At 43.2% G+C, this 27643-nt stretch overlaps 1 protein-coding gene across 4 annotated transcripts in view; it reads left to right on the top strand.

Annotated features, from left to right (window-relative positions):
• The window catches only part of MTMR2 (myotubularin related protein 2), an 81354-nt gene that overhangs the window by 17387 nt on the left and 36324 nt on the right, over positions 1-27643 (top strand). For all 4 annotated transcript variants that reach the window (XM_074957000.1, XM_074956984.1, XM_074957002.1 and 1 more), the window contains one exon: positions 9920-10025. Coding sequence is in view for 1 of the 4 variants with exons in the window: in XM_074956984.1 (XP_074813085.1) it covers positions 9920-10025 (106 nt within the window). In the remaining 3 variants the exon portion in view is untranslated. The remainder of the gene's footprint in view (positions 1-9919; positions 10026-27643) is intronic.

The raw sequence follows: 27643 nt of genomic DNA, 5'->3' as shown, positions 1-27643 counted from the left end.
TGCTTACTTTCCTCATGAGAATGAGCCTGGCAGAGATTTTCAAGCTTGGGTACCAAATTTAGTCTCCTAACACGTTATTCAGTCACCCTAAATGAAAGTGGCCCTATTTTCAGAAGTGCTGACCACCCCCACCCATCCCATTATGTTTACTAGGAATTGCAGATGCTCAACACCTTTGAAAATCAGGTCAAACTTATATTTAGGAGCATAAATAAGGATTTAAGAGACTAATTTTAGGCACCCAAGTTTGAAAATTTTGGCCATTATTTTTTCTTCCGGAGAGACAGAGGCATCTGTCCCTCTCTAGCCCTTCAGAGGCTGAACAAGTGTAGCAGAAAAATAAAGTTTTGGATGGTTTCCTTGGGAAACATCCCACCCCAAGCTGCCCAGGATTGGTTGAGGCTATTGATCTGCCACATGTATGCTTTTCTGTGTTTTTGTTGATCAAGAGGTGGAAACAATTAAGATACTGCTTAGGAAATTACCACTATAGTAATTACAAGTCCTGATGGCTGATTCGTCTTACACAGTTTCTCAGAGGGACAAAGTAGAGTTATGACTTTACTCTCGCCAAAAGTTGTGTCAGTGCTTGAGCTTCATATAAATCGATAAAATTTGTTGCCACAACTTTATTTTCAAAACCGGTGACCTATGAGGAAAGGTTATGTTGTATATTTGGGTTTTATTTTCACAGAAGAAACCTTTCTGGAATTTCCCTAGGATATCTGTTTCCTTTGGAGAAAAATCTAAATTTCAGACTATTTCAGTACTAGGTACTATATGGGGTGAAATTTCATTACTGCTTAAACAGTGTGGCAATCTGCATCGAGTTTAAATTTCCTTTTTTCACCTTCAAGGTCCTTCATAATTAGACTACCTGCAGCTTCTATGCCCTTCCTTCCTTATCTGCTCTTATTCCTTATTGCATCATCTTCCCATCCTCACACTGCCAGATCGTCTGCTTCTTCCAAAATAGTATCGATGCTTTCTTCCACACATGGAATGCCCTTACTGAACGAGTCTGGAGGGCCCAAACCCCCTCCTCCTTCCAATCCCTTCTACAAGAATGTGAACTAATAACGGGCAAATAAATGGGCAAAGCAAATAACTGATGATACATTTTTTTTAAAATCACTATATGTTTTATTTCTGTCCTTCACCCTTCCTATGCGGCTTGCTTTTTTAGATTATGAGCTCTTTGGAGCAGGGACTGCATATTATGTTTGGAAAGCATCTAGACTCTTGTGGGTAATCCTAGTAATGATCAGCACCCTACCAACAGCTGAGCCACTGAATTTAGTTCTCATTATAATTCCCTTATTAGTTGCATATATCTGCTCCCCATAGACCAGGGCTCAATAATGAGGGTAAATATTAGAAGAGGGCATTGCTGACTCCATCCTCTGGACAAATCTTGGTCTAATTTATAGTTAGAAACCTGGCCTTTAGAAATGTTTTTAACTGTTCTGCCAATGTAAAATATAATTATCTGGATGAGGAGTATGACTGTACATCGGTGGTAGGCATACCCCCAAACTGATTGTGATTGCAGGGAAAAATTAGGATCAAAATAGCAAGAATACCCTGGAAAGTCATTCTTGGTCATTTCCCCAAAAGTGCCTTTGAATCACTGCAGGGATCTCTGTTCCCAGTTAATAGTGGTAGCAAAACAGGGACTAGGCAGAGCAGCTGGGTTTTGGAGCTTGAGATGAGCACTAGTTAGGAGGTACTTGGGAGACTGAGGTGTGCATTCTAAAGGATCAGTAATATAATATTTAGCGCTTCCAAAGAGCTCCAGGTATTTTGAAAACATCAGTGAATGTAGCTGCGCAGCATCCTTATGAGGGGTCAGAAATCGAATTATCCCCATTTCACACGTTTGTTTATATGGGGCCAGATCCTCACAAGGTGACGTAGCCCCGTTGACTACAGTGGAACTGTGCTGATTTACACCTGCTGAGGTCTAGCTGTTAGAGTTCTCACACATACATGGCCATCCCATTTTTGGGGTGACCCTTCCAATTTTCAAAACCAGCAATTACACAGAACCATTAAAATCCACAGCCACAAATCACCCCCATCCCATATTGCCATTATTCCCCAGGTAACAAATTCCTCCCTGACATCCTCATCTCAGCCCCTCCATAAATATCTGCAAAAATGGGTAGTTTCACAGTGGGTCTGGAAGGCTAGCAAATCCCTGGGAATGAAGGTTCATTGCAGAAGCTAAGGACCTTCATAGAGAATGCCCGGGCAGCAGCTCTCTCTGTTCCATATTAAGGAATCTCCACCTCGAGTGCCTCCACAGATTGTAACTGCAGTAGTGTGGAGCAAGAAGAGCCCCAGGGGGTCTGTTGGGTAGCCTAGACCCATGTCATTTAATGGTTCAAACAAACACCTTGAACTCAACCCAGAAGCCCACAGACTGCCAGTGCAGCTCCTAGAACACTGGTATAATGTGCTCCCAGTGCAAAACACCACATAACAGGCAGGGCTAGATTTACACCTTATGCGCCACTAGGCACAGCATCTTCAGCATGTCCTTCCCCCTGCCTACAGCTGACCTTGGTGTTTTCTGTAAAAAATTAAATGAAAAGAAGTATAAACACAGCCTCCCCGGGAAGGCACAAGACCCTCTGCCATGCATAGTGCTCCCCGCCTGAGCTGGGGCACAGCCCACCTGCCCCAGGCGAGACACAAGGCGGGGACTGTACCTCTCTACAAGGCAAATGGTCCCTGGGTTCTTCCATCCCTTACGCAGCACGGTGCAGCAGCCATGCTCTGGCTGTGCCTGTGCAGGTGAATAGGGTGCTGGCCACGCCCCTCCCTCTCTCTCCCCTGCATGGGGCAGAGGCAGGGGGCGAGTGAGATTGGGAAGGAGCTGGGATGCTCCCAGCACCTTAAGCAGCTTCCCCGATGGGCCGGGGCTCACAGCACCCCCAGGCAGGCTGACTCGGACGCTCACTCTGCTCCAGCCCCATATGCTGGGCAGCCATCAACCCGTGCCAGGAACATGGCTGCCTGCAGGGGAGCTGTATGTATTAACTTTTAGGCGCCCCTAGGCACATGCTTACTGTACCTAATTGGAAATCTGGCCCTGATAACCGGCAGTCTGCCATGTTCCAGCCTAAGCACAGCTTCTGAATAGGCCCAAGCAGAGTGCCGTACAGTGGTCTAATCTCAGGGTGGCAAAGGCTTTGATACGTTGGAGAGACGACAACGCAGAGAGGTTAAATGATTCGTCCAAATCACACAGAAGGCCTGTGGCAGACCTAAGAACAGATCTCAGTTCTTCTCATTCCTGGTCTGTGTGTTAGCTGCAAAACTATCTTTTCCTTCAAGGAGTGTTAGGCCGCATGGCTTCAGTTTCTTTTCACATTGGCAATAGAAGAACTCCAGGTTAGCTAAACCACTGAAGGTAATAAATGTGGTGTGTAAAGGGACATCAGGTTAATTAGTTTGCTCAGCGGAGCCATGTCAACGCAAACCTGACAGATATTGATAGGAGGAAGAATGTCTTGAGCCAACTGAGTTTAAATTCTTTGTTAGGTCAGTGTTTGTTCCTTAGTTTCATTTCAGTTCAGTATTAATGATTGATGGGGAGAATAGAGGCACTGAGCCAAACACATGCAACCTATGTATACTCTTCAGAGCTGCCTAATCCAGCTATGTCATGAGTGTTGTTTCCTGTGTATGCAGGGTAGGTTTTTCAAAAGTGCTCATGTTGGCCTAGCTCTACTGTTACTGATGTCGGCAGTGTTAGGCCAATGATGGATTGACACTTTTGAAAATTTCACTTCGAATGTGCATTTCACTTTCTGCATTAAAAACCATTTGGGACTAAGCATGATCAACAAATACGAAAATGCACTTACAAACTCAACTGAATGTCTACTGCCTTATCCCTTAGGTAGTCATTTTTCCCTGTGCAAAATGAGTCTAAAACTCTACCAGCCAGATTGGTAGCATTTTACTTACAAAATGCAAGGCAGTGGAGAATCTGGCCCCTACAATGTAGGTCTGGACTCAAATGCAAGGAACTGAAGAAAGGAGAACAAGAAGTGATATTAATGATGAGGACTTTTGCATGTAAGTGACACTTTATGGGTTGACTCCCATTACTGAAATGTTGATGCTGATGGGGAGGAGTCTGTATTGGTGGTGGGAAAGGAGAGTTAGAAGAGGTGGCATTGTGTGCCCAAGGTGCAAAGAATGCCAGTGAGCTGATGTCTGTCTAAAGACCTGATCCTATGAACCTTTACTCAGGATCTGTTCACACACAAAGTCGCACCAGATGAACTAACGGTATGATGATTATTTTTTTTAAGCCTAATTAGGTAAATCTTTGTAAATTCCTGGGTGGATACTTGCAAGGTGCAAGCCAAACTGATATAAACCAGGCTGAAACTGATTTAAGAGGGTCCATCAAGAGCTTTGCAATGGTTTAACTAAACTGGTATAAGCAAATCAGTGCACGCTGTGTAGACAAGGCGTTGCACAAGTAAGGCCATGCCTAAGTGAGGGAGTGTTGTGGGATTGGGCTTTACATTATTTTTTTTCCAGGACTTTATTTCATTTACCGTCTGTGAAGCACTGGATATACAAGTGGTTCTATGATGATATCCAAAATACAGCATTGCCTTAGTGTGTATCCCAGAACTAAGTACACCTCTACTCCGATATAACACTATCCGATTTAACATGAATTTGGATATAACGCGATAAAGTAAAAATGGTTTTCTGTCTCGTCTACAACATACAGTACTTTTATTCTGTTTAATCCCAGTTTATACATTTAGTGATTACCGCATACATATTCAGTATGTATGTTTTTACAAGCCTGCCTTGAATCAAAAGCGCATTTACAACATTTTAAAACTTTCACTCCGATCTTCATTGCATAAAAAACAGACTTGTCTGCAAGTCTTAATTAAACTTATAACGTTGACAGTTTAAATCCATTGATAGTTTAAAACCATTGAAAGTTTAAATTCGTTTTGCGGACAACAAAACCATGTGCGAGGTGGTAGCTATTTTTATCGGCCATTATAATAAAAACGGCCTCTGTATTTATAACCATGACTAATTTATCAAAAAGGAGAGTTCAGTCTAACTTCATCATTGGCTAACCTGCTGTCGCCTTGCCAGTTTAAAGTTGTTACAAAACCATCCATGGTCGGCTTTTAAAATGTGGCTTGTATCAAATTACATACATGCACATTTGTACAGACAATGTACTGTATGTATCAAAGCGGTGGAACGAATGTGCAACAATGAGAAGGCAGGGGTAAACGTATGTTGCCTGCCCATGGTCCCATTAGGCGTTCTCATCTCTCCCACCTATTTTAATCTCGTTTCTAAATTGTGTGCAGTATAGACTAAGCTTAAGTTGTCTCACTAGCTGTATTTTGGAAACATAACTCTGCGCTGACATTTTCTAAACAATTAAAAAAAATTGTCAGCATTAATATTAAAATACCATTGACGTGATGGCAAGTAGTTCACAGCCACGGAAACGAAAGGCATGGACAGTCAAAGAAAAAGTGGAAGCTTTGGACAGACTGAAATCAGGAATGAGCCAAGCGAAGGTCTCAAAAGAACTAGGAGTGTTTGGAATCAACATTGAGAGGGTGGATCAAAGATGAGGAAAAATTACGATCAGTGCTAGTTTAATTGGATGAAAGTGAAGGCCTGGAAAGGAAGTGCCTAAAAACTGTCCAGGCTAACCAACTAAATAGAGCTGTATTTACGTGGTTTACCCAAGAACGCTCCGATGGCATGCCAATTTCTGGTGACATTATAAGGAAACAAGTGGAGAAACTGAAGAAGGATCTTGATTTTTAGATGCTTGGGCGAGGATGCTTCTGCACATCAGGGTAATGAATTTAAAGCTAGCAGTGGATGGCTTAATCGTTTTTAAAAATGTCATGGCATTCGGCAAGTCACAATTTCAGGAGAGACTCGCTCAGCAGATATAAAAGCTTGCGACGAATACCCGCTAAAGTTACAAGAGATTATCATCGAGGGTGGCTATGCTCCAGAGCAAATCTATAATGCAGATGAAACCGGCTTATGTTACCGTATGCTGCCGGATAGAACACTTGCTTCTAGGACCGAAGAACAAAAGGCCGAAGGTTTTAAGGTGATAAAAGGGAGAGTGAATACTTTTCTGTGTGAATAAAACTTAAACCTCTGTGCATAGGCAAATCCAAGTCACCTAGGGCTCTCTACCATAAGAACATGGATTCTCTTTCATTCATTTATCGCCATTCAAAAAGTGCCTGGATGACACTGGATATTTTCGAGGAATGGTTTAATAAATATTTTGTACCAGCTGTCCGGAACCACCTACGCAGACAAAACCTGGAGCCAAAGGCATTGCTCCTACTTGACACCTGTCCCGCCCACCCCCCTGTTGAGACCTTAACCAGCAAAGACGGGAAGATAAAGGTGAGCTACCTTCCTAAGAACACAATGTCCAAAATACAGCCCCTCGATCAAGGCATTATATCCACATTTAAAATGAACTGTAGTAAAGCCTTAGTAAAGAAAATTGTTGAGGACAACAGTAGCATAACGGATGTAATCAAGAAATTGAATTTGCTGGATGTATTTAACTTAGGCGAGACAGCCTAGCTAGGAATCACTCTCTCACTGATAGAGAAATGTTGGCATCGTGGTCTCAAAAGTGCTGAAAGCCATGACAACCAAGATGAGGAAGAAGACAAAGATGAGAACAACTTTGAAGGTTTTACAGAAGAAGAGGCCATGGAGGCAGAACGAGTCTACAGGGAATTTATGGCTCAAAGTGGGATAGCTGATGTTCAAGAGTGGATGGAGGTGGATGCTATGTGTCCAACCTATGAACGACTTACAGATGTAGATATAATTCACAATGTTGCCCCTTAACCATCTGGTGCCTCAGAAAATGTCTAACCCTGAGGATAGTGAAGAAGAACCCTCGGAGCCACTGCCCAAAGCTGCTGATGCGGTTGTCGGGTTAGAGATTGGTCTTAAGTGGCTAGAAAGCCAGGATATGGATAGACTGCAAATACTGCAGTTAAAATCCATAATTGACCTGGCGAAGAAGAAGGCTCGCAGTAGTGTGAAGCAACAAAGTATAACAAGTTGTTGTTTTTTTTAAATTAAAAAAATTTTAAGGGGTGCATCTTAAATAAGAAAGTATCTTGTACACCAAAAAAAGATATTTACCATTTTATCAATGTCTCTAAAACTTGGTTACTTTACTTTTTTAGCTTCATTTTAATCTTTTCTATAAGTAAAAACTCCCATCTCCAAAATGTTTTCAAACTATTTAATAGTTAGCAGTTCATATTACTAAGCCAACTATGATATATGTAGATTAAGTAACAAAGTGGCCCCTGCTCCTATTTGCTAAAATATCAAAATCCTTTTTTACAACAATTTGTAAGGATGTGTAATTAAAAGCGTTTTCTGATATTTTATGTGAATTTTGCATTTTCCTAAGCATTACACGCAGACCAAACAATTGATGTATGATGAAACCTAGCCCACATGGTTACATTTAGCAGTGTGTAGTACCTGTGCTGTAAAAAATACAGTGTATTAACAAAAGTCACCTACTACAGGACAGGCCCAACAAAGAAAATAACAGAACACCACTAGCTGTCACCTTCAGCCCCCAACTAAAACCTCTCCAGCGCATCATCAAAGATCTACAACCTATCCTGAAAAATGATCCCTCTCTCACAGATCTTGGGAGACAGACCAATCCTTGCTTACAGGCAGCCCCGCAACCTGAAGCAAATACTCTCCAGCAACCACACACCACACAACAAAAACACTAACCCAGGAACCTATCCTTGCAACAAAGCCTGATGCCAACTCTGTCCACATATTTATTCAAGTGATGCCATCATAGGACCTAATCACATTAGCCATGCCATTGGGGCTCGTTCGCTTGCACATCTGCCAATGTGATATAAGCCATCATGTGCCAGCAATGCCCCTCTGTCATGTACATTGGCCAAACTGGACAGTCTCTACGCAAAAGAATAAATGGACACAAATCTGACATGAGGAACCATAACGTTCAAAAACTGGAAGGAGAACACTTCAACCTCTCTGGCCACTCAGTAACAGATTTAAAGGTGGCAATTTTGCAACTGGAAAGCTTCAAAAACAGACTCCAACGAGAAACTTCTGAGCTTGAATTAATATGCAAACTAGATACCATTAACTTGGGTTTGAATAGAGACTAGGAGTGGCTGGGTCATTACACATATTGAATCTATTTTCCCATGTTAAGTATCCTCACACCTTCTTGTCAACTGTCTAAATGGGTTATCTTGATTATCACGACAAAAGTTTTTTTTTCTCCTGCTGATAATAGGTCATCTTAATTAATTAGCGTCTTACTCCACCTTTTCATGTTCTCTGTATGTGAATATATATATATATATCTTCTTACTATATGTTCCATTCTATGCATTCTATGTAGCCCACGAAAACTTATGCTCAAATAAATTTTAGTCTCTAAGGTGCTACAAATACTCCTGTTCTCTGTATCTTTTAAAAAAGCTTATAAAATTGTTGTAATTAAAGAAAGGAGCTACAATTTTTAACCATTGTAGAACAGATTTATTTACTGCATGCACTGTGTTAGTTCTAACAAAAATGATTTGCTGACTATTAATAACGGAGATGCTCGAGGCCAAAGCAAGTTCGAGATAACAGTTTCACCGATAACGTGGTAAGATTTTTTTGGCACCTGAGGACCGCGTTATATCGGGATAGAGGTGTACTTCATTTCCAAACTGATTGGCAGTTCAATGGTGTACAGTAAATAAACCACATTGAATTGTTTGTCTTAACTTTTTATTTTAAATAATTTATTTCTTGAGTCCATTTCTGAAACTTCAGATGAAAATAATTATTCATCACCTGGTCTTAGGATAAAAAGTTACCATTGCATTTTTATCCTCGTAGCCAAAGTATTTACTTCTAACCAGAGCCACATTTGCTGTAGTAATCCCTTGCTTTTTTTTTTTTTAATGTCACCAGTATAGGATTTCCACAGACTTGAAAGCAGGGAAATTGAATGTTTTTATAATTTGATGTTTGTTTGTTTGTTACCAGTGAAAGAGTCAAGTAGCAGGGAAAAAACAACCTGTGAGACAACTAACAGGTCTCCGGACCTATCAGAAAGCCTACACCTAGATGTTTCCAGCATGGGATGTCACATGCTGAGCTAATACAACAGTTGATGGTGACACTAAGGCTGGACTTTGGCCCCTGGCCAAAGCTAGGCTTGGCCCCTGCAAGCTACGTGTGCAGGTTCTTTCTCCCTACACGGAGCCCCACGTCAGTGGGGGTCCATGTGGACACAAGGTTCCACCCATATGGAGTTCATTGCTGCATTGGGACCTTTGTGAGTACCATTGGAGATAGGATCTTTTGCTACAGTTGCACAGCATTTCAGGAGTGCTAATGCTAGGTGTAAACTGTTAAGGTTATAGGGAAAATTGCAGTGTGAATATACAGTGCCACAGTACTAATTTTAATTATGCACAGCCACTGGAGGGGCAATATAGAAAAACAGGATGATGCCATTTTGTTATAGTTTGTCAAATAGTGCTGCAGGGATGTCTGAGGATCTTGGGGAAGAGCCTGTTTTAGTGCATGAGAGTTACACCAACACTCAAAGGGACAAAGTTACAACTGATGGAAGAAACTTTTCATTTGTCCTGATTTCATTTTCCCTACTTCCATGGTAAATCTGTGGTGAGGCAGGGGGTGTCTTGCACTCGGGATCCTGTCTGTTTTTTATCTCGGAGTAACACAGTGACATCTCTTATATAAATGTTTGAAATTGGGGCTTTTTGTTTTAGTTAGGCTCAGAAATGCACAAGTCTGATGTGTGTTTGTCTCTTTGTAGTACCTCCACCTCTCACTCGGACCAGTCAGTGCACACAAAATCTGCTTCGGTTGTGTCATCGGATTCAATCTCCACCTCCACAGACAACTTTTCTCCAGATCTGAGGGTATGTATTCCCTTTTTTTGAGGCTACAGTGAGATCCCAAGTCTACTGTTTGGTGGTGGCGTAAGACTTCAGCCTCCAGATTAACAGCACAGTTTATTTAGCAGGAGCTGGGGAGGGACACAGAACCCAATAGCTGAAATAGGAGTTAGTTTGATCTCTACACCATTGGTTCCTTTGTTACTGGAAAAACAGTCTTGTAGTGGCCCCACATTTGGGACCAGACTTTCAAAAGAGTTGAGCTTCCAAGGGTTCAGCCAACCTAAATAAGGGCTGGATTCAGCACCCAGCTGCTCCCACAGCACCTTATTTTGGTGCCTAGATGGAAGCTGATCCTCTGAAAATCTGGCCCCGTTTGTGAGCATTGAACTCTTGAAATACCTGGCTCTTAACATTTATCTTAAAATAGCTTGTGCTGCAATGATCACTGACAAATACTAGCTGGTACTCCCAGTAAAATAGACTTCTCCTCCAATAAAGACCTCTTAAATCAAAATGTCAAACTTGGGTACCTAGAGCCAGGCAACTAAATCCATAACTGGACACCTAAATAAGTGGTCTGATGGCTGGAATGCTGAAATGTACCCGCAGCTCATACTGAAGCCAGTGGGATTTGTGGGAGTATCCAGACCAGTGAGGGGCTGTGTCACCACTTGCCCTGCAACTTGGGGTGCCTCACAATGCTTTGCTGCTGTAGCTCCCACCTGGTCGACTCACACACAGCCTACCAGCATGGAGATCACACCCCGAGTGTGTCTGTATGGCAACAGCCCTGATCCAGCAACTCTGACCCCAACAGCCTGACAGCAAACACCAGCCACACTCTGGCTTCCACCAGCCTCGGTTGCTATTTACAGGGTGATCCCAACATACTCCCTGTCTCAAATTTTTCCCAAAAACTGTGTGTTCTGCACTGTCCAGCCTTCTCCTGGACAACCCAGACATATTAGTTCCATTTCCTCCCTACGGGACTCAACATACAACAGTCTGCTACCTTAAATGAAATTATCCAAACAATTTACAACACTGAATTTATTTTAATAAAATAATAAAACAAATTTATTTAACTACAAGGAGATATGTTTTAATTGAGTAAAAATAGAAGCCATAAAGTCAGAAATGGTTACAAGAGAAATAAAGATAAAATGCTTTCTAGTTCTAAACTTAACACATTAGACTTGGTTCAAGGTGCAGTCCCTTACCACATTTTTCCATTAACATTGCTGACCCAACGCTCCGGCCAAGATCTGCTCCCCAAGTCCAGTGGCTGTTTCTTTTGTCGTCTTAGGTGAAAAAGAGAGATGGATAGGGAGAGAGAACTTGGTGTGTTTTTGCCCCTCACTTTTATAGTTCAGTCACCCTTTGAAATGCATTTTCCTGAGGGTTACCTTACCCCTAGTTAAAGTTCATTCCTACAGTAAAGAAGGTGAGGGTGAAAGAGGACGCATACGCTTTCTTTTCACCTCTGTTTGCTGAAATGTAGATTTTTCTTGTCCCTTGTCTTCCCCATCTTGCTGTCTGAGGACCCTGTTTACAACTTATATGTAAACTGAGGTAAACACACAGTTCTTTGTTTAAGACTGGCTTGACCAGTTCTGCCTATTTGGGGCTATGTGGGTTTGAACATGTGCTACCAACATTATTCAGGGGGAATTTCTGAGTTTACACACAATGTTGCTATGCACATTTCATCATGGTATTATTGACCAGTGAGTTGTTAGTTTTCAAATGATACCTCACAAGGCATGTTTTGTAAAAGATTATTGCAATGGCGTGTAGAGTGTGAACACAGGAGTGTATTCCATCACAGGGTGCTCAGCACTTTCGAAAATCAGACCATTTATTTCGGTACCTGAAACCAGTTACACATTTGTTTAAAGTGTGTACTGGTTTGAAATAGATTTTCATGTACCTATAATGGTAGAACCGTTTAATAGCTTTCAAAGTATGGCCACTACTTTGTAGTTAAGTTAATATAATTTTCAGTATTTATTTATTATTTATAAGACAATAGCATGCAGATGCCTCAGTCAAGATCATGGGCCCATTGTGTGAGGTGCTCTGCGAACCTGTATGAAGACATGGTCTCTGCCCAAAGAAGAGCCGAAAGCATTAAAAAATCATGTGTCTTCCTTAAAAATCACGGGACTTTTTAAAAAATAGGGATTCACTTATTTCCTTTTATTTTTTTTTTTTCTGTTCAGCCTTCATGTTCTCAAGCTTGTCTGCAAATATAAGGTCTAGAAATGTTTTTTTTTTCTTTTTTTTAAAGAAAGCGGAGATTCTCATAATCACAGAACTCCAGGAACTGGGGCTGTAAAACAAGCACCATATGCTCACAATAAAACCATAAGAGTTGGCAAAGGCAACACAGGCTTTTGTCTTTTTTGTACTGTGGCTTGTGTTAAGTTTAGTCTCAGTGCTGTCTTGGCGAGTGTAATTTTTTCCATGACTGGTATCTTTCCACAGCTAACAGAAAATCCCCTAGTTTTACTATTACAAGGACTTGATTGTTTCCATTTGAAGAAGGTACTTGACCCTTAGAGGCTTCTCAACCATTTGTAGTTAAACATTAGGCTGCAGTTTGAAAATTAAACATATTAAACATATCGTATTTTCTGATGATGATTTTCATGTCTTTAGTACCTTCCATCTGAGGATCCCCATCTGCAACACAAACACTCATGAATTCATCCTCACAACACCCTGATGAGGCAGATAAATATGTAAATATATAGCTTCCCCCACTGTAAAATAGGGATGTTGAAATAAGGAAGTTAAGTGGTTTATTCATTTTCAGAACTGGGACCAGATCACAAGACATTCTGGTTCCTGGTCTCGTTGCTTAAACCACGCCTAAGATTGGAAGCTCTGTTACAAGTTTAACTGCACTTATATCAAATTCTTATTCATTCCCTCAATTCAGAGCATAAAACTCCCACTTAAATTAACCAATGTCTGATTTGAATGTGTGCATGTCTCTGTGTGTATGTATTCATTCTTGGGCTAAGACAACACAGATGATTGAGAGACGAGTGGAAAAAGCAGTAATGGACATGAAAAAGAAATTTCTATTGGACCTCTTTTCCTCAACTGAAAGAATTCTCTTTAAATGGTTACTCTACTTTTCTGTCCTCATGCACAAGTTTAATGGAGATCAGCAAGTATTGTTGCCATTGAAAATGCTGTAGACACCTACTGTTATCTTGGAGATTATCTTCCACAAATGGAAAATCAAGCAGTACTTAATAGATTACTAAATACTGCTCTTTTAGGATCCAATTCTCTAAAGTGCCAGGTGTTTTTACCTTCCATTCACTGAATTGGATGTTGAGGTCACTCAGCACCTTAGAGAAGGGGACCCGTTAGTGGTACTGCTTTAACGAAGCCCATGTCATGAAAGGAGGAAATTATCAGTAAGTTTACTAAACAGCCAGTCTTATTTTCATTAATACCACTTTCGATCCCTTGTGTTTTGATTGCACCAGAGAATGAATTTTCCTAATATTTCCCTCTCAAGCAATTATTATTATGGAAGGAATTCTGCATCTGTGTCTAAATCTGAGATTGTGAAATCTGGTTTGTATGCTGGTACTTTTCCATCTCCTGGACCTTGCTAGCTGACCTTTTGATTTCCAGCTTCTCTTCTTACCAGAAGTGGTGTGGCTTTACCTTATTTTAGTGACAACATTGGCAGCTGTCTTGGCAGATATGTCCTCTCAAGTTTCATACATCTGTAGGTTTTTTTTGGTTTGTCTTTAGTTTTTGCTGACCACAAAAAAGACAGAAGAATTTTCTCAATGGCTCATTTAATTAATTCAGAACCAGAGGGCAAAGGAGTTAAATATGCCTCCCCTTTTAGGTTTTTGGCCAGTAAGAGTGAGCATATTTTCAAAGAACCCAGCCTTGTTCTAGATTTTCTTTTCTTTTTTTTTTAGTGCATAATGATTTCTGCTGCAATAGCTAGTACTTAACTGCATCCTTTTGTGTTTCTATAAAAAATAAATAGATTCTCCCCTCCCCCCATAAAATGCAACATTAGGGATGGGTATTTAAACACACACATTCAAAAATAAGGTCACCATGGCAGCATCACCTCAGCCACATTATATATACTTCAGCCAAAATGTACAGACTTATTTAGAAGGATGGGGGATGGCTTTTAAAATCAAAATAATCTTTACAATGCTCACACCAACTATATCACACACACACTACAATTCCTAATTTCCCCCAAATGCTACTTCCCCTACTATAGCCCAGGGGCAGGGAGTAAGAGAGTTAGGTCTTGTCTACATTACAGAGTTTTTGTCGACAAAATAGTAGAGATGTACACACTACAACGCTCCTCTGCCGAAAAACTCTCACTTTGCCGACAAAATAAAATCACCTCTGTGATGGTGCCCCCCATAAGGCTTTATGGAAATATGCTTATGAATATATGGCATAACTGGAATATGTTCTGTGCTACATATGCCATGTAACATATCTATGTAAAGGTTATGATCTACTGAATCTATGAATCCTATTTCTATGTATGTATCATTTTTGTATTCAAAGTTATGAATATTGGCCGTGTACTGGCTTGATTTCTAAATAACTTTAGTACAGCATTTGGTCAGTTCCTGGAGAAGGGAATTCGCAAAGTTAAGTGCCCAATTAAGAAGCATCTTGGAAGGCTCCAATCCACATAAGAAGTCTTCCTGGAGATGTTCAAGATACCATGTGGGCAATGGCTTCTGCCTGTAAAAACTCTGAGTCATGCATGGACATGTGGCTTGCCCAGGTGACTCCAGAACTCCATGTTGGAGCTGGACTTTGCATATGAGAGTGGAGGGGGTCTCCACCCACAAGGGAGAGTCTATTTAAGCCCATGGGAGATCCCTCCATTTTGTCTTCAGCTGGCTAAGGAGATAGCCTCTTCACCCCCAAGGATACCTGAAAGAAACTGGAACAAGAGACAGTAACTACATGGGGTGTGAGTGATTGGAGCCATCCAAGATGCATTGTTCCTTAAGTGCTTCTTAATTGGGCACTTAACTTTGCGAATTCTTTTCTCCAGGAACTTGACCAAATGCTGCGTCAGTGGAGACACTGTAGTTGGTTATGTTGCTGTAAATGGCCTCCCACAATGCCCATCCTGACTGCTCTGGTTAGTGTGAACAGCTCACATTGCATTTTCCCAGCTTACCATGGCAGATCCACGCAGTAAACACTCTCCCACGTAGGGCACACCTGAGTTGTTGGATCTGCTGGCACTGTGGGGAGAAGAGGCTGTGCAGTCCCAGCTCCGCTCCAGCTGTAGGAACTTAGATACCTATAGGCAGATTTCTCGTGGCATGTTGGATGAGGGCTACAAACGAGACACACATTGGTGTCATGTGAAGATAACCGTTGATCTGGTGCTGTGGTGAAGGCCTGCTGCTTCTATAAGGAGCTGGACGCCATCCTCAGTGGCAAGCCCACCGCCGCCAACAAGAGCCATGTGAATACTTCGGCAGGGCTGGAGACAGCGGACTCAACCCCCAGGACAAAGTCGTGGATGAGGAAGTCAAGTTGGAGGATGATATGGAGCACATGGCAGGGTCGCCTGGTGGTGCAGTGAGTCGTGACCTTTTTTCCACTCTGGAGGGGTCCAGTCAGTCCCAGCAGTCCGTCTCTAGTGCACATGAGGCAGGAGAGGAGAGGTCTGGTAAGTGATCTTTTGATGTTACTCGGTTACATGAGGTAGAGCTGTCCTTTGCTCTATATATTCTAGAAGAGGGTAAAGGGATAGAAATGTACAAGACTAGCTGTGTTTTTGTGCCTCACATTTCCCTGTGCAGCTAAGCAGTGCGGTGGAACAGTGTGTTAATGCACACCGAGATTTCATGTGAATCTTCCAGAGAGATCTCTAGGAAACTTTCCTGGAGGTACTCGCCAATCTCTACTGGAGGTTCTTTGGCAGAGCTTCCTTTTTCCTTCCTGCTATTGTATAAAACTTTCCCATACCAATCGGCAATCACTTGTGCAGGGACCAAAGTGGCACACAGGCGAGCAGCATAGGGACCTTGTCTGAAGCCACACGCATGGAGGAGATGCACCCTTGCATCCTTGCTTAACTTCAGGAGTGACTTATGAGCTTCAGTGACCCCTGCCTGTGGAAAATGGTGTCAGAATTTACAATATTGTCCCTACTCGCTTGCAGTGATCCCCTTAAAAAAACACCAAGATCCTTTGCCCCATCTTCAGTGCTCTCTCCCTCCCCCCGGGTTGAACTCACCATGTTTAGGGTGTTCGTCGAGCTGTGTGCTTGCCAAGGGACAGTGATAAACTGATTCATATTTTAAAAAAAGGTGCATTTGACTATAATGATTCGATGCTGTGCGTGCACTAACAATCATGCTTCTGTTTATTGTTTCTTGTACTTCTGCAGATGTGGTCTTCATAGGAACCCCCTACACACCAGTGGAGTGCCTCCGACAGATAAGGAAGAGACCAAGGAGGAGCAAGGAGAACATGTTTCGAGAGGTGCTCCAATCCTCAGAGGCCAAAAAACAAGAACGCAGGGCATAGAGAGAAACAAAAGAAAATTATAAAATAGGACAGAAAGGAGGAGCAAACTGAGATGTTGAAGTCTCTAATCACGCTGCAGGCTGAATTCATGTGTGCTTGCTCCCCCATCCGTGCCCCCCAGCTGATACAGAACTGCTTTCCATGCCATGCCCAAACTCCTCCCACAAATTCCTTGTAACGTCCCAGCCTGTCTCGGTACCCTGTTCACCCAACTCCTTTGGACAGATTCCAAAATGATAGCTGGACTTACATGCAGCTATAAGAGCTTACACTGCCCTTTATTGTTATCTCCCTTCCCACCAAGCCTTTTGTGTGTGTTGTTAATTGGTGTTTAATAAAAACATACTCTCTGAAAGATAACCAATCTTTATTTGTCTCCTACACACGGTGGTTGCTGCTGGAATTAATACACATTGGCAATTTGATCATGAGCTGAGTCCGGAATCCTGCAAGACAGCAAGTTAACAAAGCATGGCAGAGTGCTGTATAGAAAGACACGTTACTGGAGCTCATCGTCCAAATGGTGCCTCACAGCCTCCCTGATTCGAATAGCCCCCCTATTGTGCCCCTCTAATAACCCTGGTGTCTGGCTGCTCAAAATCAGCTGCCAGGTGATCTGCCTCCACGCTCCACCCCAGGGGCAACTTTTCACCCTTAGCCTCACCAATATTATGGAGTGCCCAGCAGGCTGCTGCTATGATGGGAATATTTTCCTCATTTAGGCCTAACCTGCTGTAAAGGCAGCCCCAGGGTGTTTTTAATCTGCCAAAGGCGCATTCTACAGTCATACTGTACCTGCTCAGCCTGCTGTTGAAGTGCTCCTTGCTGCTGTCCAAATTTCCCATGTAAGGCTTCATGAGCCATGGGAGTAAGGGTGGGACACTGGGTTTCCCAGGATCACTGGGCATTTCAACATCCCCCACTGGAATCTTCTGGTCTGGAAAGAAACCCCCTGTTTGCAGCTTTTCATACAGGCCAGCATTCCTAAAGATGCGTGCGTCATGCACCTTCCTGGGCCATCCCGTGTTGATGTCAATGACACAGCCACGGTGATCTGCAATACCATAGAGAAGTACCCCTTTCTATTGATGTACTCCATCGCAAGATAGTCCAGGGCTAAAATTGGAATATGCATCCCATCTATCGCCTCACCACAATTAGGGGATCCCATGCTGCAAAGCCATCCACTATTTCACACACATTGCCAAGAGTCACAGTCCTTCATGGCAGGATGCGATTAATGGCTCTGCACACTTGCGTTAACGCAGTCCCAGTGGTGGACTTTCCGACTGCAAACTGATTCCCAACCGACTGGTAGCAGTCTGGAGTTGCCAGCTTCCACACAGCGATTGCCTCCATTGAGAGGGCAGCTCTCATTTTGGTGTCTTTGCACCACAGTGCTGGGGCGAGCTCTGCACACAGTTCCAGGTGACTTTCCGCATCCAAAAGTTCTGCAGTCACTGCTCATCATCCCAGACCTGCATAAAGATGCGATACCACCACTCCGTACTTGTTTCCCTAGCCCGAAAGTGAAGGTCCACCATGTGCAGCTGCTCTGTGAATGCCAAAATTAATCTGGTGTTGTTTCTTTCTCTGGCACACAGTGGCACTCTGATTCCTGTTCAGACTGAGTGCTCATGATATACTGTGTGGCCAGTCGTGATGCGTTCATAACAGTGACAACAACAGTGGAGAGCTGTGGGACAGAGATGGTGGGCATGCAGTAAACGGGTCATTGAAAAATACCGTGAAATGCAGTCGGAAGCCCGTGGAATGATGAGATGGAAAAAACTGCATCATGGGACATTGAACCCATGCTTATGATGCACTGCGATCCACTCCACCTTCCCACAATTTCCAGCTGCAGAAGGTGAAGAGTAGCACAGTGGGATAGCTACCCACAGTCCACTGCTCTCTTTGTCAATGCTAGAGCACCAACTGTGGATGCGCTCTGCTGACAGGTGGAGTGTTGTGTGAATGTAATTATACTGGTTTTTGATTGTCGGCGTAACTTGCATCAACAAAACTGTGGCATAGACAAGGCATTAGAAGCCACAGATACCAATCTCTGCACACCTTTAAAATTGGTGAAAATGCTCTGGAAACCTATCAGTAGGTGCTTCCTCCCTGTTCAGGATGGGGAGTGGGGCTCAGTCCTTCCCACAGCAGGGAGGTTGGGTAGGACATTCTGCACGGCTGTCTAGCCCCCTGCTATGCTAGCAGCTCTTGTCGTTTCTGCCAACGAATGAGGACATGTTTCACAGTGGGCCCAAGGCATGGTCCAGTTCAGGGGCTATCAAATGGCTCATGGAGTCTATTACTTTAGTTACTTTAGATACAGAGTGTTCATATGGTCATTAGGGAGGTCCACCTTGATCACTGGCTCCAAATGGAACAGAAGTAGTTGTAAATAGGATGCCTCGATGTAGCTTCATAACTTGTCTTGAGTTCCCAAGATGTCGAGAACTATACGCAAAACCTCCTCGTTACAGCATTTACAGGACATTTCTTGTTACCGTTAATGTTTCCCCTTTCTGGTCTCCGTTTTCATAAGCAGCCCAAGTAGCACAGGGCTATAGAACAAATAGTGCTAACCCTCCATTATTTGCCGATTTTAGAATGGTGTTCTACGAGAGATGAAGGTATGAATGCAGCTATTTTTATTGTTTGAATCTGGGGTCTCTTAAAACAGAAAAAGTTCTGTTCATGGCTACTGATTTTTCTATCTGTCTATAAAAGAAGAGGTTTTGTTGCTATTTTTACTTTAATAGATTTTTTTTTGCTTTGCTTTGCTCTGATATGCTTGGAGTCTCAGGTGCAGCCATCTTTATAACACACACACGGTCCCTTTCCATGCCACGGATGTATCTCCTGTGGAAGGTGAGAAGACAACCTCCATGGCATTATTCCCCCTCTGCTTTGACTGAACACTTGACAGTCCCTCTGTGGGGGATTCCCGATGCTTGGGCTCCGTGCCTGGAGAGGAGACCGTAAAGGTTGGGACTGTGGGAGAAGGGGAGATTGCTGCTCTCTGACATCATTCTCCCTTTTCTTTGCACCCCACCAAAAAGACCTTATTGTTTTACTTGCATGCTTTCCCCAGCCTGATACTTCTCCGTACGACAGGCTCAGGGGGAAAACGTAGCAGGGGAGTACCCAGTGTCATGTCCTCTGAAGCCAAAGGGGGCCAGGTGTGGGTCAGAAGCACTGGTACATAGGAATTGTCACACTGGAGCAAAATCAAAGTCCCATCTCTTCCGGTATGTTGTCTCTGATAGCGGCCAGTGCCAGATGCTGTAAGCAGTGGTTTTCAAACTTTTTTTATTGGTGACCCCTTTCACACAGCAAGCCTCTGAGTGTGACCCCTACCCCTTATAAATTAAAAACGGGGGGGAGTTAATTTAATTTAACGGGGCTCAGAGCTGTCAGCCCCATGGATTTGCCATCTCGTGATCCCTATGTAATCACCTTGCGACCCCCTGAGGGGTCACGACCCCCAGTTTGAGAACTCCTGTGTAGAGGAAGGTGTAAGGATGGGAATAGATCACTACACAGTAGGCAGAGGTGGGGTAATCTGTTGCCATCCTTATCGCCAATAGTTAGAGACTGACATAAGCCCTGAAACAGTAGGTTTAATATCCCTTCCACAAAATTTGTTATCCTTGATAATTCTGTATGTTCTCGATATCCACATAAATGCCCAGCCCCTTATGGAATCTTGTTAAGTTCTTGGCCTCGGTGACTTCCTGTGGCGATGAGTTCAATCACACATTGGCGGGGGGGAAGTATTTCCTTTCAGTGGTTTTGAATTTCCCACCTTTTAATTTCACCAAGTGTCCCCTTGTGCTTGTGTTACGAGACAGAGAGAACAGAAGCTCCTGATCTCCGTTTTCTAGGCCATTGAATATAATTTTATCATGTCCCCTCTTATTCATCTCCTTTCTAAGGTAGACAATTCCAATCTTTTCAATCTGTGTTCATATGAGAATTTTTCCAGGCCCTTGATCAGACTTATCACCCTCTGAAACCACTCTAGTCCTGCAATATCCTTTTTGAGATGGGGTGACAAATGCTGCACACAGTATTCCGGATCAAGCTGCACTACTGACTTATACAAAGGCATTTGAAAATTCTGTCCCATTTTTTTACGCATCCTAACATCTTGTTTGCTGTTTTGGCCACAGCTGTGCAGTGTCGCACAAGCCAGAGTAGATGTCCTGAGATCTGAACAGAACTTGAGGGAGCATCTTATTTATTTTCTATTCTGAAAATCTTCTGTCTCTGTGTGGGAATAGCTTACATGGGAGACAATAGACACAAAATGCTTGGGAGCTTGTGATGGTCTTATAAAGAGGGTGCATTGTAGGAGCATTTAAAAAAGCATCTTTCAGATTTTGAAGTGATTCTGTCAATCACTGAAAATGCACTTGTGGTGTGTAACTAAAGCATCACTGCTAGAATAAGCTGCTATATGGATCTATCACTCCTACCTCTGCTTGATCTCTTGCTCTGCGTATGAGTCAGCTCAATTCTAGAAATTAAATCTCTGTGGCAATGGAAAAACATTCTTTTGTCCTTCAGCAAGGCAATTTGCACTAGTGCTTTCTGTGGGGAATTTTTAGCAGAATTGTAGGAGTCCACAGGGGGGAACACAAATCTTTTCTCTGGTGTCTCTGGGCCTGCAGACTTCCTCTGGGCAACAATTTAATGCTGTGTGTGTGTGTCTTGGGAGTGAGGGGGCAAGAGAGGCTATTACTAGTAATTCCTACAGTGTACGTTTTCAGTATTCTTCTTAAGTCTTTGACACATCTCATAATCACTTATATAAAGGTTTTTATAGTAAACGTTTTGATACCTGGATCTAAGATTAAATCTGCCCTTCACTGCAATTTACAGAATTTTTCACTTCATAAATCCAACACTAAGTAATGTTTAGCTGCTGCAGTTGGCAGTATTAAGCTGCAAGCATTTGTTGGATTTTTCTCTTGACTAAAGAAACTTTAGAATCTGATGTAGGGAATGCACTTTTCCCCCCTGCCACATGTATAAGCTGTCAACCTGCTACTGGACAGGAACAGAATTAATTCAAAGTGAAAATCCCTTGGAAATCCCATGATGTTTTGTATAGTTAGGATGAGATTTTAAGAAGCACCTTAGTGACTTAGGAGCATAATGGGATCATGCTCCTAAATCCCTTAGATACTTTGGAAAATCCCCCCAAATGCTTACAATCATGTATGTTTAGCTATTGTACATCTCACTAGTCATTTTGTAACTAGTGCTCTGTCACCCTTATCGGATACTTCCCTAGGGATTATCACCTTGACTTAGCTCTTCACTCATAGGAAAATGCCTGAAGTTTACCACATTCAAACTCTAGAGTAGTTCTTTGTAAAAGGATTGAATTCACTCCCAAGGTACCACCTGCAAGGCTCTGGTCACACAATGTGAAGCCAGTACAGGAAAAGAGCCGCTTTACTGTGCCTCCGTCTCGTCCCACTGGGACAAAGTATTTCCCAGGATAATCGTTCGCTCTTGTTCTTTTAACCATGAATAACCGAGTACTTGGCACCAGAGTTAAAGCCCTAGCTTATTTTCAGCCGTAGATGCCTTGTTGGTGCCGTCTCCCCACGGTGCATGGTTCCACAACGTGCATGGTATCAAGTACATGCAACCTCTGGTATCAGGTGCATGCAACATGTTGTATGCATCAGAGGGCGCACCGTGCATGCACCTGGTACTTCTCTATATGACAGGTTCAGGGGGAAAACATGTAGCAGGGGAGTACTCAGTGTCATCTCCTCTGAAGCCAAGGGGGCCAGGTGAGGGTCAGAAGCACTGGTACATAGGAATTGCCACACTGGATCAAAATCAAAGTCCCATCTCATCCGGTATGTTGTCTCTGATAGCGGCCAGTGCCAGATGCTGTAAGCAGTGGTTTTCAAACTTTTTGTATTGGTGACCCCTTTCTCATCGCAGTCCCTTGTTTCCAGTGGCTTATGACTTTGCCAAATATTAACTGTTCAGCCTGCGTTTTTCTGCTTTCTGCTTTACTTGCATTCTGCTCCAGGCTAGTTTTTTTTTCATTATTATTATTTTAAGCAAAAGCTATTTCAACTGTTTCCGAGAATTAGGTTTGAGAAATGTGGCAGGGGAATTGTCCTAGAGTTCAGGGGAGGTGCCTTTTCCTGTCTCTATGTAAAGCCACCTACATTTCTTCAGGTTACAAGCCTCTGAAAATCACCATTTGCATATGCTCAGGAGGGCCTGCTGGAGTCTTGCTCCCAAAATCTCTGAACAGTCCCTCAGCACTGAGCATGCTCCAACTGCATCGAGCTATTTAATATGCCCACTGCAGTGAGCATACTCCCAGACACCGAGCTAGACCTCAGTCCAGCCAGGATGGTACAGAAGCTGCCATCTCTCCCCTTTTGGCTTAGGAGAAGGTGTGCTGGGCTTTAGGAGGAGACGAAGGGCATGTCTACACTGCTCCACAAGTCGGACTATGGAGGTGTAAATAGCAACGCGCACCACAGTGGTGCATCGTAACTCCCCTGTGTGGATGCTGCAGGCATGAACTAACAGGTTCCTAGTTCATGTTACCATGTAGTCCTCTTCAAAGGTGATTATATTAATGTGAAGTAGGAACCTTTTAATTCACACCTGCAGCATTATAGTGCAGCACTTCGGTGCGCACTGCTATTCACACCCCAGTAGTCCAAACACTTTTAGTCTTAGCTCCTCCACTGACTAATATTGCATAATTTGGTGCATATTCCAACACATATTCTTGAGAGAGGCCTCATACCTCGACTACTTTAGGAGATAGGCAAGTATCATTCCCCATAATTTTTACAGATAGGGTAACTGAGAAGTTGCACAAAGTCACCTCGGGCAGGGTTTCCCTTCGTGGCTCCCTGATTCTAGGCTGGGGAGGGCAAACTATGGCCCACGGGCCGGATCCGACCTGTCAGGGCTTTCAATCTACACCACGGGGCTGGCAATCCCGCGGGCCAGCAGGACTAAGGCAGGCTCTCTGCCTACCCTGGCCCCGAGCCTCTCCCAGAAGTGGCTGGCACCATGTCCCTGCAGCCCCTGGGGAAGAGGGGGGCAGAGGGCTCCGTGCACAGCCCTCACCTGCAGGCACCACCCCCAGCAGCTCCCATTGGCTGGGAATGAGGAACTGCGGCCAATGGGAGCTTCGGGGGGTGGTACCTGCAGGTGAGGGCAGCACCCCAACCCCTTGCCCTGAGCCTCTTCTTGCACACTGCACCCTTCCCACATCCTGCATTCCCTCCCGCACCCTAACCCCCTGCCCCAGCCTTACGTTCATGGCCCTGCATACAATTTCCCCACCCAGATGTGGCCCTTGGGCTAAAAAGTTTGCCCACCCCTGTTCTAGTCTGATAAGAACGGCCATACTGGGTCAGACCAAAGGTCCATCAAACCCAGTATCCTGTCCTCTGACAGTGGCCAATGGCAGGTGCTCCAAAGGGAACGAACAAACAGGTTATCATCAAGTGATCGGTGCCCTGTCACCCAATCCCAGCTTCTGGCAAACACAGGCTAGGGACACCATTCCTGCCCGTCCTGGTTAATAGCCATTGATGGACCTAACTTCCACGAATCTATCTAGCTCCCTTTTGAACCCCATTATAGTATTGGCTTTCACAACATCCTCTGGCAAGGAGTTCCAGAGGTTCACAGTGCGTTTCATAAAAAAATACTTTCTTGTGTTTGTTTTAAGCCTGCTACCTATTAATTTCATTTGGTGGCCCCTTGCTCTTGTATTATGAGGAGTAAATAACACTTCCTTATTTACTTTCTCTATACCACTCATGATTTTATAGACCTCTATCATATCCCCCCTTAGTTGCCTCTTTTCCAAGCTGAAAAGTCCCAGTCTTATTAATCTCTCCTCATACGGAAGCCTTTCTATACCTCTAATCATTTTTGTTGCCCTCTTCTGAACCTTTTCCAATTCCAATATATCTTTTTTTGAGATGGGGCGACCACATCTGCACACAGTATTCAAGATGTGGGCATACCATGGATTTATGTAGAGGCAATATGATATTTTCTGTCTTATTATCTATCCCTTTCTTGACGATTCCCAACATTCTGTTCCCTTTTTTGACTGCCGCTGCACATTGAATGAATGATTTCCGAGAACTATCCACAATGACTCCAAGATCTCTTTCTTGTGTGGTAACAGCTAATTTAGACCCCATCATTGTATATGTATAGTTAGGATTATGTTTTCCAATGTGCATTACTTTGCATTTATCAACATTAAATTTCATCTGCCATTTTGTTGCCCAGTCACCCAGTTTTGTGAGATCCTTTTGTAGCTCTTCGCAGTCTGCCTGGGACTTAACTATGTTGAGTAGTTTTGTATCATCTGCAAATTTTGCCACCTCACTGTTTACCCCTTTTTCCAGATCATTTATGAATATGTTAAATGTGACTGGTCCCAGTACAGATCCCTGGGGGACACTGCTATTTACCTCTCTCCATTCTGAAAACTGACCATTTATTCCTACCCTTTGTTTCCTATCTTTTAACCAGTTACCAATCTGAGGGCCAGGATGACCCCAGGCATAAATTAGAGCATCTCCAGAGGCTGTAGTGTTATACAGAGGCTGTAGCAGGGGCTAGAATCTGGCAGGAGGACTCTGGTATGGTAGACCCATGTCTTAGCTGCTTAGCTACACTTCTTTCAAAAGGAATGTGTCAAATGTATGTGCTTGGCTTTGCTGTTTGCAACCACTTGACCACACTCCCCTCCAGTGTCAGGAATAGGATCCAAGATTCCTTATTCACAACATTCCTTTGATGTCTTTCAAACAGTTATGCAAGTCATTGGCAAAGTGTGTGTCTCATTCCCCTCTATTGGCTGGTTCACAAAGGGGATAACAGGCTACTCCACTGCTAATTATTATTTTAGCTCAAATGGAGGAGGTCTTTTTTGTGGATGTACACAGAAAACATTTTATTAAAAGAATGTTAAGGTTGCAGAGTCAAGCAATCAGAAGTTAGAAAATGCCAGAATTAAAGTTGCCTATGCAACCTTAATTCCACCCCCTTGTATGTATGCATTATGGTAAAGTCTTCAATTAGATAATCACATATGACTTATTCTAGAGGGCCCCTACCTCTGTCAATGCAGAGGATGGTAGAGAGATTTCTAAGAAAAGAAAAAGGTATTTCCTTCTTTTTAAGGCACCAGACTGGGACCCAGCAGTCATCCACAGATTTCCTATGTGATGTTGGGCAAGACTATCATAACACAAAGAGACTGACTTTTCAGCTTTAGTATTCTTTTACTATAGTTTCAGCATGTAATAGTCTAGTAGTTTTGTGTGACTCATTGTAACATATGACATGCTGGAAAAACATGTAGAAGAAAGATGTGATCTCCCCATCCCTTTGTTATAAATCACTGATGTTAGTGATGACAAAGATCATCCAACTCATCTCCCTGCCAACACAGGAAATGTATAAGGCTTTGGTTATGTGCAGCATATGTTTGACAAGAGTTGGAGTTACGTAAAAGCATATTTTTTTCATTTAAATATGCACATAACCAGCCTTGCTCTTATTTTAGTTTTGAAGGGAGTTTAGTGTTTGTGAAAGGTGCCATCTTGAAAGCCTAGAACAGTGAAATCCTCTGTTTATGCACAGAAGAGATGCAGCATGGGCAGTAGCAGGGCGAGCTTCCATCCTTTGCCCTGCCAGTGGGCCTCAGCCCTGACATCTCTAGACACGCAAAGACTTAGGTCAAATCGGTCCTCAAAAAGCTCTACTGAGACTGACAAAAGAGAAGCCAGCTAATGCCAACTGTGAGGGTCATTGTTGTGATGTGTACTCTTCTCCACAAAGAATTGGACTAAGACCACCATTAAATCATGTTGCATAGTCCATGAACAGTCATCAGATACTGATGATGATGACTACTGATCACAAGGGACCTGAGCTGAATGCGAACTGGTGATGAGCAGAGAAGCATTTATGAAGGATTTATGATGACTCCTCTCAAATAGTATCACATGATATTAGTTGGCAGAATTGCCCACCCATGCCTCCACATGCCAGTGGCTCCATTTCTTCAGAACCTGGTTCTGCAACCGTTAGTTACTGACAGTAACCTTTAGTCATACAGCTGCAGTGATCCTACACATGGGAATAAGCAAGTACTTCTCTATGTGAATAAGAGTCACCAAATTGGGCTCTTATATATTAATATATAGATGTCCACATCACATTTGGTGTCCTTCTTATTATCATTCTTCTTATTTATATCAATCCATATGTGGGTTCTGTAGATATACAGAAAGACAAGGTCCCTGCCCGAAGAGCTAATGGTCTAACTGACGCCTGTTCTACTCTTGAAATTAGTCCCAGTTGCAGCCGTTGGTTCATTTACACTGCACTGCTATAAACTCCAGTCATACACAAGGAAAGTTGCTATTTTCACTGGCGGAGCTTAACCTGAGTTGAACCCAGGGTAAGCGCAACCAGTTTCAAACATGACTGTCCTGATCTACACTAGAGGTTTACACTCTTGCAGCTGCCAGGTGGTGGAAATTGGACCTAATTCCAAGTGTAGACCAGGCCATAGACAGGCATCAAAGATATTGAATGAAGGTGTGGGTGGATGGGAGGAGTTAAATAATGGGTTGAGAGAAAAGGGAGAGGGAGGAAAAGCTCTTTGGAAGGATTTTTTGTTTAGCCCTCTGAACTTAGCTACATTAAAACAATGTGCCCTGGAGTAAATGTGTCAGTGTAGTTACACCAGTGTGCAGACCCCGAATGTTAGCCATGCTGCAAAGTGGGGATTACCCCAGATTAAGTTACACCAGTGAATCCCCCACTTTGTGCTGCTCAGACTGTCTCCATTGGGGTTTGTCCCAGTATCACCACATTGATGCAGCTACACTTGTGCAAACCTGCCTTAATGTAGGCAGTGTAGTTGTAGCCGTGTTGGTCCCAGAATATTAGAGGGACAAGGTGGGTGAGATAATATCTTTGATTGGACCAACTTCTGTTTGTGAGAGAGACAAGCT

This window comes from Natator depressus, chromosome 1 (assembly GCF_965152275.1).
Source record: "Natator depressus isolate rNatDep1 chromosome 1, rNatDep2.hap1, whole genome shotgun sequence".
Lineage (NCBI taxonomy): Eukaryota > Metazoa > Chordata > Testudines > Cheloniidae > Natator > Natator depressus.
Note: the sequence above shows the minus strand (reverse complement) of the source record. Positions and strands in the feature narration are given on the sequence as shown.